We start from the raw sequence: 19,704 nt of genomic DNA on the forward strand, positions 1-19,704 counted from the left end.
AGCTTCTGCCAACCTAGCAGTTCGAAAGCACGTAAAAATGCAAGTAAAAAAATAGGGACCACTACAGTGGGAAGGTAACAGCATTCCGTGCGCCTTTGGCTTCTAGTCATGCCGGCCACATGACCACGGAGACGTCCTCGGACAAGCGCTGGCTCTTCTGCTTTGAAATGGAGATGAGCACCGGGCCCGAGAGTTGGAAACGACTAGCATGCATGTGCGGGGGAACCTTTACCTTTACTTTAATGAGGAAAAGGATGAGGGGTGACATGATAGCAGTGTTCTAGTATCTCAGGGATTGCCACAAAGAGGGAACCAAGCTATTCTCCAAAGTACCTGAAGGCAGGTCAAGAATCAATGTTTGGAAACTAACCAAAGAGAGGGGCAACCTATAACTAAGCAGAAATTTCCTGACAGAATAATTAATCAGTAGAACAATGATTAATCAGCCTCCAGAATCTGTGAATGCTCCAATACTGGAAGTTTTTAAGAAGAAACTGGACAGCCATTTGTCTGAAATGGTATAGAGCAGGGGTGTCAAACTGCTGTCCCGCGGGCCGGATGTGTCATGCCAAAACCGGGCCTGCCCCATTGCCGGCAATGGGGAAAAAGTTAGGAGATGTCATGTGATGTTGCAAGTTTGATACCCTTGGTATAGGGTTTCCTACCTGAGCAGAGTGTTGGACTAGATGACCTCCAAGGTCCCTTCCAACTTTATTATTGTTGTTGTTGTTGTACTTTCACTATAGGGATTTTGTATTTTATATATTTGCTAAGAAAACTTTGGTCTTAATTTTTCTTAATTTCTTTTTTTTAAAATTTTTATTAAATATTTACAGACACATACACACTAAGTATATACATTTCAAATTAAGGAAAAAAAAGGAAAAGGACAAACAAACATTTAACAAACATGCAAATAAACTAACTGGGGATTAAAAACCCCTGTGCAGTTATACATAATTACATCCCGGTAAATCGTAAATCTTATTTAACGTTGTCTATTTCAACTATTAAATATTATCATAAAGATTACTATGAAGTGTCATATTAACTATTCTAGATTTGTTCTATTTTTTAACCAATCATACCATCGTTCCCAGTTGGTGTAATACATAGATTCTTGTTTCTGTTTTAACATATAGGTTAGTTTATCCATTTCAGCACAGTTCAGAATCTTATTAATTAACATTTGGTCCGTTGGAATATTTATATCCTTCCACTGTTGAGCGAAGGTTATTCTCGCTGCTGTTGTAACATGTACAAAGAGATACCAATCTTGTCTATTAATTAGTTTTGGCTTTATACCAAGTAGGTAAGAGTCTGGATGCAGAGGGAAGATGACACCAGTTATTTGTTTTAACCAGTTTTGAACCTTCTCCCAATATTTCTTACTCTGAGGGCAAGTCCACCACTGGTGAAAAAAAGTACCCTTGGCCAGTCTACATTTCCAGCATTTATCAGAGGCGTCTGGAAACATTTTGGCTATTTTAGCTGGCGGCAAATACCATCTATAAATCATTTTGAAATAGTTTTCTTTGAATGCCGAAGATAATGTTATTTTCATCGTTCTGGTCCATATTGTCTGCCATTCCTCTAGTTGGATCGACCTCCCTATATTTCTCCCCCAGGCTATCATTGTATCTTTCACGATCTCATCATCTATGTATCTAGCTAGGAGGAGATTGTACATTCCAGAAATAAATTTTAGTCCAGGGCCTTCCAAACTTTTATCGAGGGGTTGACTAGTTTGGGAGATGCCATATTCCTGTTTATCCTTAGAGAACCTGGTTTGGATTTGAATATATGACCACCAGTCTATATCTATACCTTGTATCTGTAGTTGTTCTCTAGATTTCACGTTCCCTTCTTCATCCACCAGAATCTTGTAGGACCAGTTTCTTTTCAGGTTGTGAACAGTCGGCTGGGTTGTTATCTCCAATGGGACCACCCATTTGGGAATCTTGGTATACATTCGTTTTTTAACTTTTTGCCAAATTCTGATCAAAATTCTCCTGATGTAGTGGTTAGTAAAGTACTTGGATGGAGTTTTTTGATATGACCATAAGGTTGAGTGCCATCCTTGGTTAAGGTCAAAGCCTTCAATAGTTAATATATGTTTCCTCAACAAGGATACCCAATCTTTAATCCAGAGGAGTGCAGAGGCTTGATAGTATAACTCCCAATTTGGAAGTCCCAAGCCCCCCCTTGTTTTGTGTTCCTGGAGCATTTTTTTCTTTATTCGTGGTTTTTTACCCCGCCAAACAAATTTCCCTATTGCTTGATCCAATTTCCTAAAAAATTTGTTGTCTAAATTTACGGGGGCCGTTTGAAATAAAAAAATCCAACGTGGGAGGATATGTGCCTTGATTGCGGCAATTCTGCCCAAAAAAGATAATTGAATATTTTTCCACCTGTCAAGGTCTTGTAGTGTATTGGCAAATAATTTATTATAATTAAGTTCTTTAATATTGGAACATTTATTGGTTAATTCGATTCCCAAGTACTTTACCTTTTTTTAGCAAATTTTAACCCCATAATTCCTTCTATTTTTTCTTTACATCAGTTAAGTTTTTGGACAACATTTTGGTTTTTTCTCTATTTATTTTCAGTCCTGCCACCTCACCATATTGTTCAATCTTTTTTACTAAATTTGGCCCAGAGACTAGGGGGTCCTCTAACACAAACACCAAAGCCTGAAGTTTATATTCTTCTCCTCTAATTTTGAGGCCCCTAATAGACTCATAAGGGACACGGTGGCTCAGTGGGTTAGGATGCTGAGCTTGTCGATCAGAAGGTCGGCAGTTTGGCGGGTCGAATCCCGAGTGCCGTGTAACAGAGTGAGCGCCTGTTACTCGTCCCAGCTTCTGCCAAAACTAGCAGTTCGAAAGCACGTAAAAAATGCCAATAGAAAAATAGGGACCACTATGGTGGGAAGGTAACAGCGTTCCGTGCGCCTTTGGCGTCTAGTCATGCTGGCCACATGACCACGGAGATGTCCTCGGACAAACGCTGGCTCTTCGGCTATGAAACGGAGATGAACACCGGCCCCTAGAGTCGGAAACGACTAGCACGCATGTGCGGGGGAACCTTTACCATTACCTTTAATAGACTCATCTTGTCTAACTGAATCAAGAAATGGTTCCAGAGCCAAAACAAACAATAATGGGGAAAGAGGACAACCTTGTCTGGTGCCCTTGAAAATTCCAAATTCTCCAGACATCGCTCCATTAAAAAGCAGCCTAGCCGACTGTTCAGAATATATTGTTTGAATTGCATTCATAAATTTAGGGCCAAATTCCATTACTTTGAATTGATGCATAATAAATTTCCAATTAACTCTGTCAAAAGCTTTTTGTGCGTCTACAAATATCATCACCATGGGCCTATCTGAAAGTTTCTGGTAGTACTCCAATACATTTAAAATTATTCTCCCATTATCATTAAGATGTCTATAGGGTAAAAAACCATTTTGGTCCTGGTGAATAAAGTGGGAAAGAAATATTTTAAGTCTTCCTGCCAATATGGTCGTAAAAATTTTGTAGTCTACATTCAATAACGAAATTGGTCTGTAATTTTGGATCAACGTCAAATCCGAATCAGGTTTAGGAATTGAGATATGAGCCTCTCTCCAAGATTTGGGCATTTTTGCATCAGTTAAAATGTTATTAAATATATCCCTTAATTGAGGACCTAGCAGGTCAATGAATTCCTTATAAAATTCACAAGGCAGGCCATCCGGCCCTGGAGTTTTTCCCTGTTTGTTTTTTAATAGCTTCCTCAACTTCATCCATAGTTATTTCCTTATTCAGAAGTTGTCTAAAAGAATCCGAGATCGGTTGGGGGCGATAATTCTGAAAATATTGTTCTAACTTACTTTGTGGACATTCTTCCTCACTATAAAGTAGTCTATAAAATTCTTGTGCAATTTTTAGTTTTTGTTCCTTATTAATCACCAGGTTACCATCCTGATCTTGTAGATAGTCTATCCATTTTGCTCTTTGTTCCTTTTTTAATCTGTAACTTAACCACTTCCCCGGTTTATTAGCGTGTTCAAAATACCTCTGCCTGCTCCTCTTAATTTTATCTGCCAGCTCTTTTTGATCAATCAAAAGAATCTCATGTTTGATCAAATCTTTTTTTTCTTTATGCTGGGAATTTTGGGGATCTAATTGCAGCGCCTCCTCTATTTTTGATAATTTTGAAAATAGCTCAACTCTTTTTAATCTTTCTTGTTTCCAACTATAGGCCGAATGTTTTATAGCGAGCCCTCTCACTACTGCCTTAGCTGTGTCCCAAATAGTTTGCAGAAAGGTGTCCTCTCTTTTGTTTTCTATAAAAAAAATTCTAACTCCTTTTTTGTGCTTTTGAGAAATTCCTCATCTCTCATTAAATCTGGTCTCATAGACCACCTTGCCCTTTTTTGGGGGGGGTCCTGCCCATTTGACTATTAAGGGGTGATGGTCTGCCCATACATTGGTGTTTATCTCTACCTCTATAATGGTCTCTTTAATCTCAATGTCGACCAAAACATATCTATTCGAGACCATGAATGGTGCCTGGGGGAGAAATAGGTGAATTGTTTTTGAGTAGGATGTAAATCTCTCCTTACGTCTGAAAGTCCAATTTGGGTTACTAGCTTATCCCATATTTTAGGCAGAATTTTCCTTTGTCTTTTTACGTACCTTGGGGGGCCTGTCCCTGGTTCGTAGTCTTTATTAACATCTTTAATCGCATTAAAGTCCCCCAAAATACATATCTTTTCATAATCAAGATCAGTTAGTTTCTTATATAACTTTTTTAAAAAAGTTTTCTGATCCGTATTAGGCACATATATAACTACTAATAATACCAGTTTTAAACCTATTTTAGTTTCCAGCGCTAGTATTCTTCCCTCTTCATCAGAGTACACTTGTTGTGTCACTAATCCTTTGCGGTCGTACACAGCAATACCTCGTTTTTTCTGACTGGCCAAGGATACATATAATTTCCCCAATTGGGGGCACTCTAATACTTTTTTTTTATTATTTAAAAAGTTTTACAATACATTTTGACTTTAATCCCCCCCTCCCCCACCCCTATCCCTCTCCCCCACTCCCTCCTCTCCCCCCCCGACTTCCCAGAGCTAAATACAGGGCATAAAATCAAAAATCAAACATAAACACCCCTATATTATCAACAATAAACTATAAATTCTATCTCTCTAGCTCATATAAAATGAATACAAACAATATTAATATTACAAATAAAGTAGAAAAGAAAAAGAGGAAAACAGAAAAAGATCTTTACTCAAAATAAATTTTCTTAATCCCAGTCCTTATTCATATTAATTTCAAAAAAAAAAGGGAAAAGAAAAAAAAACTTTCACCTGCTATTTGCATTCTCCCACCTTTCTCTAATTTCCAAACAAATTCTCAGTTACGCACCAAAAGCGCTTATCTCTGTTAATCTTAATAATCTCCAACCAAACTAAACTATAATCTAAAATAGTTCTTGCGTGTATCACGCCAAATGTCTCACAGTTCCAAATCATCCTTAAGTTCAAATAAAAGTTCAAATAAAAAGAGTATATATATAAAAAAAAATTTTAAGCAATCTCTAAGACAACTTGTTATTAATTAGGAGCTTACATACCCACTCTTAGTTCAACAAATACTTTAAGTCCGTAACCCTAATATACTTTTCTAGCAAGCAAATAACATCAATCTTAAATTGTATAAAATATTAAAAAAAGGAAAAAAAACTTTCTTTCTCCTCTATAATAATTTTACTCCATTGACATTCTAATCTAAAAATTTAATCAGCAATCTTAACGCCCCAAAACTTTTGGAGCACCTCTGTCATAACCCCCAAAACTTCTTTAGACCGCTCTCCTCCTACATCTTCATTGTAAGCACACTTTGAAGATTCCATAACTTTCCGCTGGTCTTGCTCTTGCTCTCGTCTCGCTCTTCTTAGGGCGGCACGCGTCATCTTCTGGCCTCCTGCAGCAACCGATGAGACTGTAGCTTGATCCCCTCCACCACCATTGTCCTCTGTCTGTCTGTCTGTCTGCAACATCTTGAAACTTTCCCACACCGTGTCCTTTTGCAACTTCCAAAAATGATAGGGGGGTTGCTTTTAACACATTACTATAAAAATCACGTGCCTGAGCCACAGTAACCAAACGATGTCTTTTACCTTCGTGCGTTGTCACCAACCCAACTGGAATCTCCCATCTGAACTTAATATCACGTTTCTTAAGTTCCTGTACTAGAAATGCGAAATCTTTCCTTCTCCTTAGGATCTTCGGAGGAATCTCTTTTAAAACCAAAACTTCTTGCTCAGCCACTACCAAATTAGTATCATAAGCAGCTTGAATGACTTCATCTCTAATTACTCTCTTTGTAAAATAGACCACCACATCTCTGGGTAACTTTCTCTGTCTTGCAATCCATGAATTTACACGAAAAACTTTGTCCATATTTCCCTCAATTTCAGATGCTGACTGGCCCAGTACCCCTTCCAGAGCCTCAGAAATCAGCTGCTTTAAATCTTCTTTACCATTCTCCTTTAAACCCCTAATTCTAATAGCATTCTGCATCTGATTATACTGAACAAGGCTCAATTCTTCATCCATTTTATCCCTTATATTTTCATTTTCTAATACCTTTGCTTCTAATATAGAGTTCTTTTGACTGAGATCCTCCACTTTTATATCCAGCTGTAGCACACATTCAGCTACGGATACAACCTTAGACAAGATGTCCACCCTCATTGCTCTCAGCTTCTCTTCCATCTTCTTCTCCAGTTTCTCCATTTTCTCCTCCAATTTCTCTTCCAGCTTTTTCAACTTTTCATCCATCATATCAGACATCAGTTGTGCGTGCTTTCCAAGAGCGTCTTGTAAATCCTTAAGCGTCAATACCGGAGGAGATGCAGGAGGAAGCAAAGCTTGCAGTGAGGTCTCTTGCACCAGGGAAGACCCCGCATTCCGAAGAGCTTTAGAAGTTTTAGCCGCCATCTTCCCCCAATTTCACTTATTACGCACTTTCACTTTAAAGCTATAAAATCCATTGAGCTAGAGAGTAAAAATAAAGAGTCCACTTCACCTTGACCTCCTGTACCGCTCTGCCTGCATCTTGATAATCAAAAGTATTTCCTTTTGGCAGGGGTGGTTGCTAACGCCTGGCTCTGCTCCAAGAATCCCAGAGCAGAGGCGCTGCGCAGCTCGGAGCAACCCAGGCTTCGGGGGGGCTCATCCTTCAGCCGCCCAAGCTCTCAGCTCAGGCGGCCCCAGAGAGCTCAACCCCTACCTGGAGCCTCACCCCCTCCTCTTCTCCCGAGGAGGGGGCTTCAAATCCATCTAAACAGCTGATAGACGCTGTTTACGATGGAAAAACACAGCTGCGGAGCGGGCAGCCCGAAAACGGCTGTCTTTCGACGTCGCGTCGCCACTGAAAGTCACACTCTAATACTTTTTGATGGTTTTTACATATATGAGTTTCCTGTATACAAATCAAATCGCAATTTTGTTTTTGTAAGTTAAGCCAAATTCTTTTCCTTTTAGCAGGGGCATTTAATCCGTTAATATTAACGGAAAACAAATATAATTCTTCTTCCATACTCTTACTTACCTGCGGCCTTTTGTCTCTGTGATCTAGTTTCAACTTGTAGCCCTGTTGCATTTCCAGTCCTACTGTTGCCGTTCATCCTCTTTCCTTGGTCATCCTGCTGCTCTATACTGGGTTCTTGTGAAGTTTCTTCCATACTCTTGCTCTCTATTTCTCCTTCACTTTCTTGATCAAATAAGGTAACTTGTGTTTCATAAAAGTCCTATGCATCCTGAAGTGACTCCAGTTTAAGCCTTTGAGTCTGCCACGTGAATGATATTCCTTCTGGTAGTAGCCAACGATACCGAATCTTATATTTCCTTAAAAAAGTTGTAAGAAATTCAAACTGTCTTCTCATATCTCGTACTCTCTTTGGTATTTGTGGCAGTACTGCTATACGTTTTCCCTTGTATGTAAATGTTTGGAGCCTGGTTTTCTGGAGTATCTCATCTCGAATTGACTTTTTAGTAAGACGGACATGCACTTCTTTGGGTAGATTATTATGTCTGGCATAACTAGTATAAATGCGATAAACTTCGTCCACATCTCGTAATATCTCGGTTTGGTCTCTTCCCAAAATCCCAGCCATAACTTCTCCCATCACTTCTCGAAGGCATTCCTCTTTTTCTTCCATTATATTCTGGAAACGTAGGAAGTTCCCAGATTTATCCATTTCCAGCATCACCATCTCATTTTCCAATCGTTTGTTGACTCTGGCAAAATGGGCATCCATCCTCCCCACTTTCTCATCTGTTTTGGCAATTTTCATTTCTATAGTTTGCAGTTGATCTTCATGTTTAGTTAAAATATTCTGTATTTCCTCGAATCTTGTATGAAATTGTCTAGTCTCGTCTGTCAATATTGCCACATTCAATTTTAGTTCCTCCAGTAGCTTAGATGTAGATTATTGACCAAGGTATCTTGGTTCTTAAGAACCATATCCTGTATTGATTTAAGCATGTCTTGCCATTCTTGGGGTATAGTTAAGGATTGGCTTGCAACTGGGATATCTTCTGCAGATTTCTTCAGCATCTGTGGAATTGTTGTCACAGGGGAGGAAGAAGCTATAAGTGTCTTCTTTTTAAGGGATGTGGTGGTGGTAGTTGTTGCCATCTTTGGGAATTCTAAAATATCCCTCCAGCCAATTGTACACCACCACGTTCTCTGGTCTGTATCATTCAGTTTCACAGTAATAATATATTTCCTTTGCCTTCCTAATCTCAAATTCCACTATCTTAATATTCTAATATAATTCTAAAGTCAAAAAGGATACATAGATTTTCAGCTTCTAGTATTAATATTACTTACTTTTGTGGCTTAATATAATTAATAATAGCACTAAGAATAATAATAACTACGGTAATAATAACAATCTTACACACTATTAGTAATAGTAAACTTAGTCAATATAGGTTTGATTAAACAGCTGGATTACTATTTAACTATAAATAAAAGTTAATAACCAATGACCAAACTAATTCTAGTAAATGATTCCTAAAAAAAAGGAGCTATAGTTAATTAAAGTTAAATTGTAGGATAAGTTCGTTTAGTCATTTAGTCACTAGATGGGAGTAGAGATCACAACTTTGTTTAGAGGACAGCAAGCAGATCAAATTTGACAGTTCATGCAAATGGCGTCTGGTCTCTGTTCTGAGAAAAAGGAAAAGAAAAGCATAAAGTTTAAATCCGCCAGTATCCTTTTCCAACACAGGTCAAAATAATCTTGTCTTGTAAGCAGCATAAACCTCTCCAATCGGCTGACAAACACTTTGTAACAGTTCGCCTTTCATTTTCCTTGCCACTTTCTCCACTCGTGCTGGTTCACGTCAGCTAAATCCAAACTCTTAAGAACAAGCTTCCAGTTCACTTTCCTCACTTTGTTCAAAGTTAAAATAGATCGCGGTTTAGAACAGATGAGATTACCGGGATGTTCTGGCTTCCAGCTTACAGCAAGTCACGGCTCCAGGACGCCATTACAGGCATCTTCTTGACACGTATTTTGGACTGTATTAGAATATACTCAAAATGCAAGCAATATATCAACAAAATTTATTGGTAAAGCTGATTTTCTGATTTACAAGTTCAGCTTGAAAATTTGGATAAAAAGTTTGATAAAGTAACAATGATTTTAGAAGACAGTAATCATACACAAATAATAGCAAGACAACAAGATTTACAACCAGATGGATTGGAATGTATTCACTGCTGGTAGCCCTGAAAGATAAGGCTGACTTGGAAAATACAAACTGATTAGAGGACTCTGAGAAAAGCATGGATTGTAAAGATTCAAAGTTGATAGAAATTATCAGTGATGAACTTGATTTTTCTAAGAAGATTGAGGGAGATTGGGGAATGGATCTGTTATACCCAATTGGAAAACAAATGTTGAGATATTATATTACAATTTTTAGGAGACTTTTTTTACAATAAATTCTGTAGAAATACAGAATAAAATCCAATTGTTAAAAAAATCCCCTTTAATATAAATCATCGGTCTCTCAGCACAATTTTTAAAATGAAAATATTTATCTGGTGAAAATAACCATATATTTTTTTTGCTTCCAGTTTGCAAGCCCCTTTCTCAGGGCCATTAATAGAAATATTGAACTTCCCAGATAATGTGTTTTATAATACCACAATTTTTCAAGTTTGATGCAGAACCATTTATGAGTTGGGCTACAGTAACAGAATCTTGCAAGTATGATTGTGCTGTACCTACTCCTTTCTTGTACTCTTGTGAATTAGGAAAGTATCAGTCTCAGCTGCTTATGAATACTGTCTGCCTCTTGTGAACTTAAGATATATTTTTCTTTGTTGCTTTGGTAATAGAGTTTTAAATTTATATTTAAGATTTTTAATAGATAAAAAAGGAAATGAGAAAGAAAGAAAAAAGTGCAAGAAATAAAAAAGAAATCCCCCCCTAAATTTAAAGAACTTATGAATGACTTTTGACATTTTAAAGAGATAATTTACTCTTATTAGATCTCTTGTCTCTTAGATGTTATCCAAGTCCCTTCAACCCCTCATTTAACCTACCTCTTTCTAAATCTTCAGATCCATTAATCATTTCATTTTTTTTCCTTCTTTCAGCAAAAAGTCCATATAAATTTTCCAGTCTGAGAAAACTTTTGTTGTGGTTTTTTCTCTGACCAAACAGCTATTTGCTTTTTATGAATTCTGACATTTTTACAATCCATTATTCCAGTAGGGGAATTTCTGTAATTTTCCATTTTTTTGCATAGAATAATCTTACTGCACTTAACTCTGTACAGAATAAATCTACCATGAGTCTTATTCATTGTCCATAAGTCTCAATCAAAAGAATACTGATTTCTTCACAATATTATTCTTTAAAATCTTTTTTCCTCATTGTGTGATTTTTTTTATTCACAACTTCTTAGCTTCCTCATAAGCCACATGCATGATATCATGTTCCCTCTTGTTATTTTCATTTTCAACACTGGTTTGAAATACCTTTGCACATTTTTTTATAATTTCTTGGGTGTGATATACCAATGATGCATCATTTTATTTTAATTCTTTAAAATTATGATACAATAGAAAAATAATACCAGTAGAAAAGTAATACTATTTATCATCAAGATCATCATCCTTATTCTACAGATGGTGTACAAAAACCAAAGTATTTGTGAAAGTTGTGAATGCTCAAGAAGAGATTGGACAACCATTTGTACAGAATGATATAGGCTCTCCTGCCACAGACAAGTGTTTCAACTAAAAGACCTTCAAAGTCTCTTTCAATCCTATTTTTCTATGTTCTATTGTGAGAAAGATATGATTTTTTATTTAAGCAGGAAAATTCAAATGACAAGTAGGCATTAGTATTTTTTTTTTTTTGCCACGCCTCCTGGAAGATGGCCGCTCGCAGCTGATCGCGGAGATCAAAGGATGCGAGTTTGGCATGGAGCCCTGCAGGGGGCTGCTGTTCCCTAGCCCGGATGGGTGACAGGACCCTCCGAGGCTTTGGTGGAGCCCGTAATGAGCGCCAGCAATAACAACGGGGCGGTATTGGAAAGGGATGGCGAAGCGGCAAGGAGGCAAGGCTCCCGGACTCGAAGGGGCCAAGCGGAACGGCTCGATCAGGCTGACGGTCGAATTACAACGGCCGAAAACAACCGGCGGCACCCCGCGGCAGCCTGTAAAGAGGCCGAGGATGGTCGGGCTGCAACGTGCAGTTTGCAGCCTTTTCTGGCTCGCTCAAACCAGCAAAGAGCATATATCAGCCGGCAGCTGCCGATGGGATCTTGCGGCGGCCCCCAATTCAGCTGTTAAGCGGCCAGCTTGGATGCGAGTAACCGGCGGCACCCCGCGGCAGCCTGTAAAGCGGCCGAGGATGGGCGGGCTGCAACGCGCAGTTTGCAGCCTTTTCTGGCTCGTTCAGACCGGCAGAGAGCATATACTAGCCGGCAGCTGCCAGTGGGATCTTGCAGCGGCCTCCAAATCAGCTGTTAAGCGGCCTGCTTGGATGCGCGGCATGTGGAAGCCTGCAACGGACATACAACGACCTGATCGATCTCCCTTCGATAGACAAACGGTCCGGCCCTGCAGCCACCTGTGGAGGAGCTGTAACGACCTGGGGCTGCCTACAAAGGTAGCCCGGACGGCGAGGCTCCAGAATTGGTGGCTGCTGCCCCCCATCTGCCCATCTATAAGATCATCGCGCTCCCCCCCCACGACAGAGGTCTGTGGGATGATGGCCACCGTCTGTAGGCTAGAGCGCCATTTAAAACCCTCCTATATCTGGTCTGGAGGGCGGAATTCACCAGGGACCACCTGAAGCTTTATTTGGAGGTGGGATGTGCCGAAAGGCCCCCGAGATAGCAGTTATCCTCTCGGGATCATACTTTAAGTCCAGATAATCCCTCCTTCATTTTTTCACCGGAGACTGACTACAGCCCCTCGGTCGCGATGACATCTTAGGCATGGAGATAGATGAACTACCATCGCTCATCACCGGAGCTACGAAGTTATCCACCAACAGACTATGCTAGCATTCACCGGACTCTCTCTCCTCCTGCGACCTACCCGGAGCTGGATGGTGACCCCCTGAGATCCTGATCACTGTGAGAGGGTGACCATGTTCTCAGGAGCCACTACTTCAGCTCTGTGGTCGTGATATGCAGTTGTTCCTACCAGCTCGTCCTTTACTCCTATTTCCACCTCTGATGGCTTACACCAGAAGTGAGCTACTTGCCCTGAGAGCTTCCCCACTCTCTCAGAGATGGCCATCAGACCTACGCCACCGTTTCCTTAATGACGGGTCCTGGGACCCCGAGAGGTGGCATGGCGCCAAGAAGAGGCTCTTGGGTTTTCTTTTAAAATTTTTTGAAGGGTTAGGGAGGGGGGAGGGTCAGGCCCAGCAAATCGAGGGGAAGATCCCACCGGACCTGTCTCAGCCTAAGTTGGCCAATGGTCGCGGCAATATGAGGGCCAAGGAGAGTCTTGTAAACCAGGGGGATGGGACAGGGATACCGATCCCCACAGTAATTGGGAATGGCAGCAGATGGAGGAGCAGAGGGTCATATCGTATTCTGAGATCACGCCCACGCTATCTTCTTGCTGTGGCGCGCTCTGACCCTCTGGCTCCCGCTTGCTGCCCTGGGGAAGAGGGAGGTCTGACTCCTGAGCTCAGGCTGATCTATTTTAATGCCAGGTCTGTTGTGAATAAAGCTCCCCTCATCCATGACTTGATCGAGGAGGAAGGCGCAGACCTGGCATGCATCACGGAAACCTGGCTGGGCCCAGAGGGAGGGGTCCCTCTGACTGATTTATCCCCTCCAGGTTTCCGTGTGCTACATCAACCTCAAGCTCAGGGTAGGGGAGGTGGCGTGGCGATCGTTATCAGAGAGACCCTCCATCCGCGGGAGGCCACTGCCCCTCAGATAGACGGATGTGAATCCCTCCTCTTAAGGTGGGGTCCTGGTGGTCAGTTGGGCCTACTTCTGGTATATCTCTCTCCAAGCTGCACAGCAACGGTTCTACCCAAGCTACCTGACGCCATCTCAGGATTGGTGGTCGAATTTCCAAAGCTTATGGTACTGGGAGACTTTAATCTACCTTCCCTGGGCAGTGCATCAGAAGTGGCCCGAGAGTTCATGGCCTCCATGACGGCCATGGACCTTACTCAAATTACTCAGGACCCAACTCACGAGGGAGGAAACATGCCGGATCTAATTTTTGTCTCTGGGCAGTGGCTAAATGGGCTGGGTGGGGTTACTCCAACATCACAACCCCTTTCATGGACAGACCACTACCTCCTGCGGTTGGGCCTCCGTCACGTCACCCCCCGATGTCAGGAAGCGGAACCGACCAGGTGGTTCCGCCCCAGGCGCCTGATGGACCCAGATAAATTCCAGATGGCGCTTGGACCGATTCCCACCTCCCTCTCCCACAACCCGGTCGAGTCCTTAGTTAATGCCTGGCAACAGGCTGCTTCGGAGGCGCTCGACCGCGTTGTCCCTTTGCGGCCTCTGACCCGGCGCAAGTCCCGACTCGCTCCTTGGTTCTCCAAGGACCTGCGGGAGATGAAGCGCCAGAGAAGGGGCCTAGAGAGCATTTGGAGAGCCAGTCGGTCTGAGTCTGACCGAACACAGTTAAGATCCTTTTCTAGATCCTATCTTGTGGCAATGAGGGTGGCAAAGCGCGCCTACTTCACCACCCTCATTGCGTCCGCAGATAATCGCCCGGCCGCCCTATTTAGAGTGGTCCGCTCCCTTTTAAGTCAAGAGGCGGGAGAGGACCCCCTACATGGACGGGCTGAGGAATTTAGTAAATATCTGGTGGACAAAATTGCTCAGATTCGGGCTGGTCTGGACTCTGACTGGGCAGTATCTAACGAGAGGAAATCGATGAAGTTGGCCAAGTACATCTGGGAAGAGTTCGATCCTGTGACTCCGGATGAAGTGGACAAGATCATGGGGAAACTAAGTGCCGCCACATGTTTGTTGGACCCGTGTCCCTCCTGGCTAGTCTATGCTTCTCGGGAGGTTACACGAGGCTGGCTCCTAGCAGTTATCAATGCCTCACTGAGTGAAGGGTACTTCCCTGCTGCCTTGAAAGAGGTGGTGGTAAGGCCCCTCCTCAAGAAACCGGCACTGGACCCAGCTGTTTTAAACAACTTCCGTCCTGTCTCCAACCTTCGCTTCCTTGCGAAGGTCGTCGAGAGTGTGGCGGCGCGACAGCTCCCTTTGAACCTGGAGGAAGCTGAATATCTAGATCCGTACCAATCGGGTTTCAGACCGGGGCACAGCACGGAGACGGCATTGGTCGCGCTGGTGAATGATCTCTGGCGGGCCCGAGATAGAGGTTATTCTTCTGTCCTGGTCCTATTAGATCTATCAGCGGCTTTTGATACCATCGACCATGGTATCTTACTGCGTCGTCTTGAGGGGCTGGGAGTGGGAGGCACCGTTCTGCGTTGGTTCTCCTCCTACCTCTCGGACCGTTCGCAGACGGTGTTGGCAGGAGGGCAGAGGTCAAGCCCTAGGCCTCTTAATTGTGGAGTGCCTCAGGGTTCGGTGCTCTCGCCCCTCCTGTTCAACATCTATATGAAGCCGCTGGGAGAGATCATCCGTAGCTTCGGGGTGAAATATCATCAATATGCTGATGATACCCAGCTATTCATCTCCACCCCGAACCAACCCAGTGATGCCCTTGATGTGATGTCCCGTTGTCTGGAAGCGGTACAGATTTGGATGGGAGAAAACAGGCTTCGACTCAACCCGGCCAAGACTGAGTGGCTGTACATACCGTCATCTCGTTTAGTCCAAGAGGTTCCATCTCTGACTATAGGAGGAGAGATGTTACCTCCCATTGATAAAGCACGCAATCTGGGCGTCCTCCTAGATTCACGACTCAGTTTTGAAGATCACATTGGAACCGTGGCTAGGGGGGCATTTGCCCAGATTCGTCTTATATACCAATTGCGCCCCTTTTTGGACCGAGATGCCCTACGTACAGTCACCCACGCACTCGTTACCTCCCGTATTGATTACTGTAATGCTCTCTACATGGGGCTGCCCTTGAAGACCACCCGGAGGCTTCAGCTGGTGCAGAATGCAGCTGCACGGGTTGTGATGGGAGCTTCCCGATACTCCCACATTACACCCCTCCTGCGTGAGCTGCATTGGCTACCAGTTGCCCTCCGGGTGAGATTTAAGGTGCTGGTACTTACCTTTAAAGCCCTACATGGCTTAGGTCCGGGATACTTGCAGGACCATCTGCTGCCGGGAACAAATTCCCATCGTCCAGTACGCTCACACAGAGAAGGCCTCCTCAGGGTACCGTCAGCTAGGCAATGTCGGCTGGCGACCCCCAGGGGGAGGGCCTTCTCTGTGGGAGCACCAACCCTATGGAATCAGCTCCCCCCTGAGCTTTGGATAGCCCAAAACCTCCAATCCTTTCGCCGCGGCCTCAAAACACACCTGTTCCACCAAGCTGACCTAGACTGACAGGCATTTTAATTAATTTATATTTAGTATTTTTAATTCATTTTAAAATTCTCTAATTTTTTATTGCACTGATGTTCTCAATTTTCATTTTATCTTGATTTATGTACTTATTATATGTTTTATTGTGAGCCGCCCTGAGTCCTTCAGGAGATAGGGCGGGATATAAATCCCATCAATAAATAAATAAATAAATAAATTAGTATTTGCAAGAATCTCTGGGTGTCCTGGAAGAGCCAGAAGTGTGTGCTGTGGCTGCCAAAAGAGGTAATGCAGTTTAGGCTTGCATCAACATAAGTACACTGTCAAGATCATGGGAAATTATAGTACTGCTCTTTGTTTCCCCAATTAAAATATATCTGGAATTCTGTGGCTAGTTTGGGTTGATACAATATTAAAAGGATACTGAGGAATCGTAAGATATAAAAAAAAGAATGAAAAGCATAATAAGGGCATATAGAGTAGTTTAGGAACTTGTATATTTAGCCTAAAGAAAGGAAAGCCAAGGGCAGACCTGATAGCAGTCTTCCAAGATATGAAGTCTTGTCACAAGATAGAGCATAGGGATTTATTTTCCATAGTTAAACCAGAACCAGTGCGTGGAAGCTTTATAGAGGAGATCCAATCTTGAACGAGGAATGATTTTCTTAAGTGAGAGCTTTCCTCTTTCGGTTGTTGTTGATCTATCATTGGAGGCTTCCAACAAGATTGCATTGATTGCATTGATCTCTGGAGGGCCCGGGACAGGGGATATTCCTCTGTCCTAGTCCCATTAGACCTCTCGGCGGCTTTCGATACCATCGACCATGGTATCCTGCTGCGGCGTCTCAGGGGATTGGGAGTGGGAGGCACAGTTCTTCGGTGGTTCTCCTCCTATCTCCTGGGACGTTCGCAGTCGGTGTTGGCAGGAGGGCAGAGGTCGACCCCAAGGTCTCTTGTTTGTGGAGTTCCTCAGGGGTCGGTCCTCTCGCCTCTCCTGTTCAACATCTACATGAAACCGCTGGGTGAGATCATTCGTGGTTTTGGAGTGGGTTATCATCAGTATGCTGATGACACCCAGCTTTTTATTTCGACCCCAAACCACATCAGTGATGCCCTCGATGTGATGTCCCGTTGCCTGGAAGCAGTCCGGGAATGGATGGGGAGGAACAGGCTTCAACTCAACCTGGACAAGACTGAATGGCTGTACATACCGGCATGTCAGGATATTCAGAATATTCCATCTCTTAATATCGGGGGCGAGTTATTACCCCCCGTAGATAAGGCTCGCAATCTGGGTGTCCTGTTAGATTCACAGCTCTCCTTAGAAGATCATATAGGAGCTGTGACTAGAGGGGCCTTCGTTCAGGTTCGTCTGGTGCTCCAGCTGCGACCCTATCTCGACCTGGATGCCTTGCGTACAGTCACCCATGCACTTGTGACCTCTCGTCTTGACTACTGCAACGCTCTTTACATGGGGCTGCCCTTGAGAACCACTCGGAAGCTTAAGCTGGTGCAGAGTGCAGCTGCACGAGTGCTTTTGGGGGCCTTCCGATACTCCCATATTACACCTCTGCTCTGTGAGCTGCACTGGCTTCCAGTTGCCTTCCGGGTGAAATTCAAGGTGCTAGTGATGACATACAAAGCCCTACATGACATGGGTCCGGATTACCTATGGGAGCACTTACTGCCAGCGTCAACATCCCTCCGTCCTGGTCGCTCCCACAGAGAGGGCCTTCTCAGGGTGCTACCGGTGAGAGAATGTCGGCTGGTGACCCCCAGGGGGAGAGCATTCTCGGTGGGTGCGCCAGTCCTCTGGAACCGCTTACCAGCTGAAATCTGGATGGCCCCCGACCTTCGCTCCTTCCGGCGTGATCTAAAAACTTATCTGTTCCAACAAGCCGGCCTGGCCTGATGGATTTGGGTTTTAAAATTTTTATTTTTATTGTATTCTTACTTTATTTCTCTGTACACCGCCCTGAGTCCTCCGGGAGAAGGGCGGTATATAAAAACAAACAAACAAATAAATAAATAAATTGCCATTTCTTGGTGATAGTCCAAGGACTTCTGCCCTGTTAGGGGCTTGGGCTAGAATACCTGCAAGATCCCTTCCAACCAACTAATTCTGTGAGAGGTTGGGTATCACTGCAGCCTGAAGAAATTAGAAAATACAACGGGCATCCCATGATGAGATACAATTCTAATCAATAGCAATTAGCTCACTTATGGTAAACAGAGGTTGTCTAGTCAAGTTTCTAAATTTCAAAATATACCTGTTTTGTTATATTTGTCATCCATCTTTACATAAGGAAAATATGTAATAAGCTCATCATAACCAATATATTTCATTCTATATATCCTATATATCTCATTTATCTCATCCTACCTTTGCATTAAAACCTTCCAAAAATAATCAGGTGTGAACAATCTACCACACATGCAAAGTTCAAGCTAACTTTTTTATTGTGTTCTGCCTACAATATCGAAATCTCCCCAACTGGCAGCCTTCTCTTGGGAACAAATAGATAAGACTTCAAAGAACTTCGGGAGGGGTTGGTCCTAGCCCCTTTGTGGCTGTGCAGTGACTCCAGGCTCATTGCAATTGAACCCTCCTTCATAAGAGGTTGATTGTTTCCTAACACAGAATAATTGAATGAGAATTAGAGTAATGTGGATCCAAGAAAGCTACAGCAAAATGCAATTCCTACCGCATTATATCTGAAACCCCCCCCATTTTTAATCTATGGATTAATCATGATAAAATACTGTCTGTGGTCCACCTCAATCTTGAGGTACAGAAAAGCTAATGTGTGCCAAAAATTAATTTTCAGGATTTAAGCTGCTCAGAGAATTACTATTTTAGCAAAATAGAAATTAATCAGAAGCAGGAATTACCTGAAATTATCTGTATCTCATTGTCTGATATTTCTTCACTTCAGTATCATCTTGGTAAATTTTTGACAGTTGATAATATATTGCCATTATTTATATTACAATCACATTGTCGTGTGTGTGTGTGTGTGTGTGTGTGTGTGTGTGATAACAAACACAGATTATTTTCTCCAATCTCATTTGATGCTGCCCCATATTTATCAGTAATTTTATTATCTGCCTTGTACCTCTTTCATCTCCAATTTCATTTTTTAAGATCTTGCTATAAATATGCCTCTATTTAAGTATAATGCTTAAAACTTTTCAATAAAAAAAAAGTATAATGCTTCATATGTCTGAGTAAATTAATCAGTGAAGGTTTAAACTTTCTTAATCTTTAAGAGAATACAATACTTTTTGTAGCATACTTGTTCCTCCTAGAATTCATAATTCACTAATATTTGTCTTCTCTGCATATTAACATAGGCTGCAAATTGGGTGAAGCCTCTGATTTTATTGTCCGTCAAGGTACACTCATCCAAGTACCATCTTCTGTTGGAGATGTTGGTTGCTATAAAATTTGCACGTGTGGCCAGAATGGTTTGTTAGAAAATTGTATGGAAATGTATTGTATTGATCTCCAAAAGTCATGCATTGTTGGAGGGCAAAGAAAAAGTAAGTACTAATACATAAGATTTTTTCTAATGTTTATTGATTTTCTAATTTTGCATTTAAGTATTTAAAAAGGAACATGGTGGCTGAATTAATCGATAATTCAATGACATACAAGTATCTTT

General features: G+C 42.2%; 1 protein-coding gene across 1 annotated transcript in view; it reads left to right on the forward strand.

Moving 5' to 3' along the window:
• The window catches only part of RECK (reversion inducing cysteine rich protein with kazal motifs), a 278,973-nt gene that overhangs the window by 196,927 nt on the left and 62,342 nt on the right, over window positions 1-19,704 (forward strand). Inside the window, exon 14 of the mRNA XM_083377076.1 lies at window positions 19,394-19,582. Within this exon, the coding sequence (XP_083233202.1) occupies window positions 19,394-19,582 (189 nt within the window). The remainder of the gene's footprint in view (window positions 1-19,393; window positions 19,583-19,704) is intronic.

Source organism: Vipera ursinii, assembly GCF_947247035.1.
Source record: "Vipera ursinii genome assembly, chromosome: Z".
Lineage (NCBI taxonomy): Eukaryota > Metazoa > Chordata > Lepidosauria > Squamata > Viperidae > Vipera > Vipera ursinii.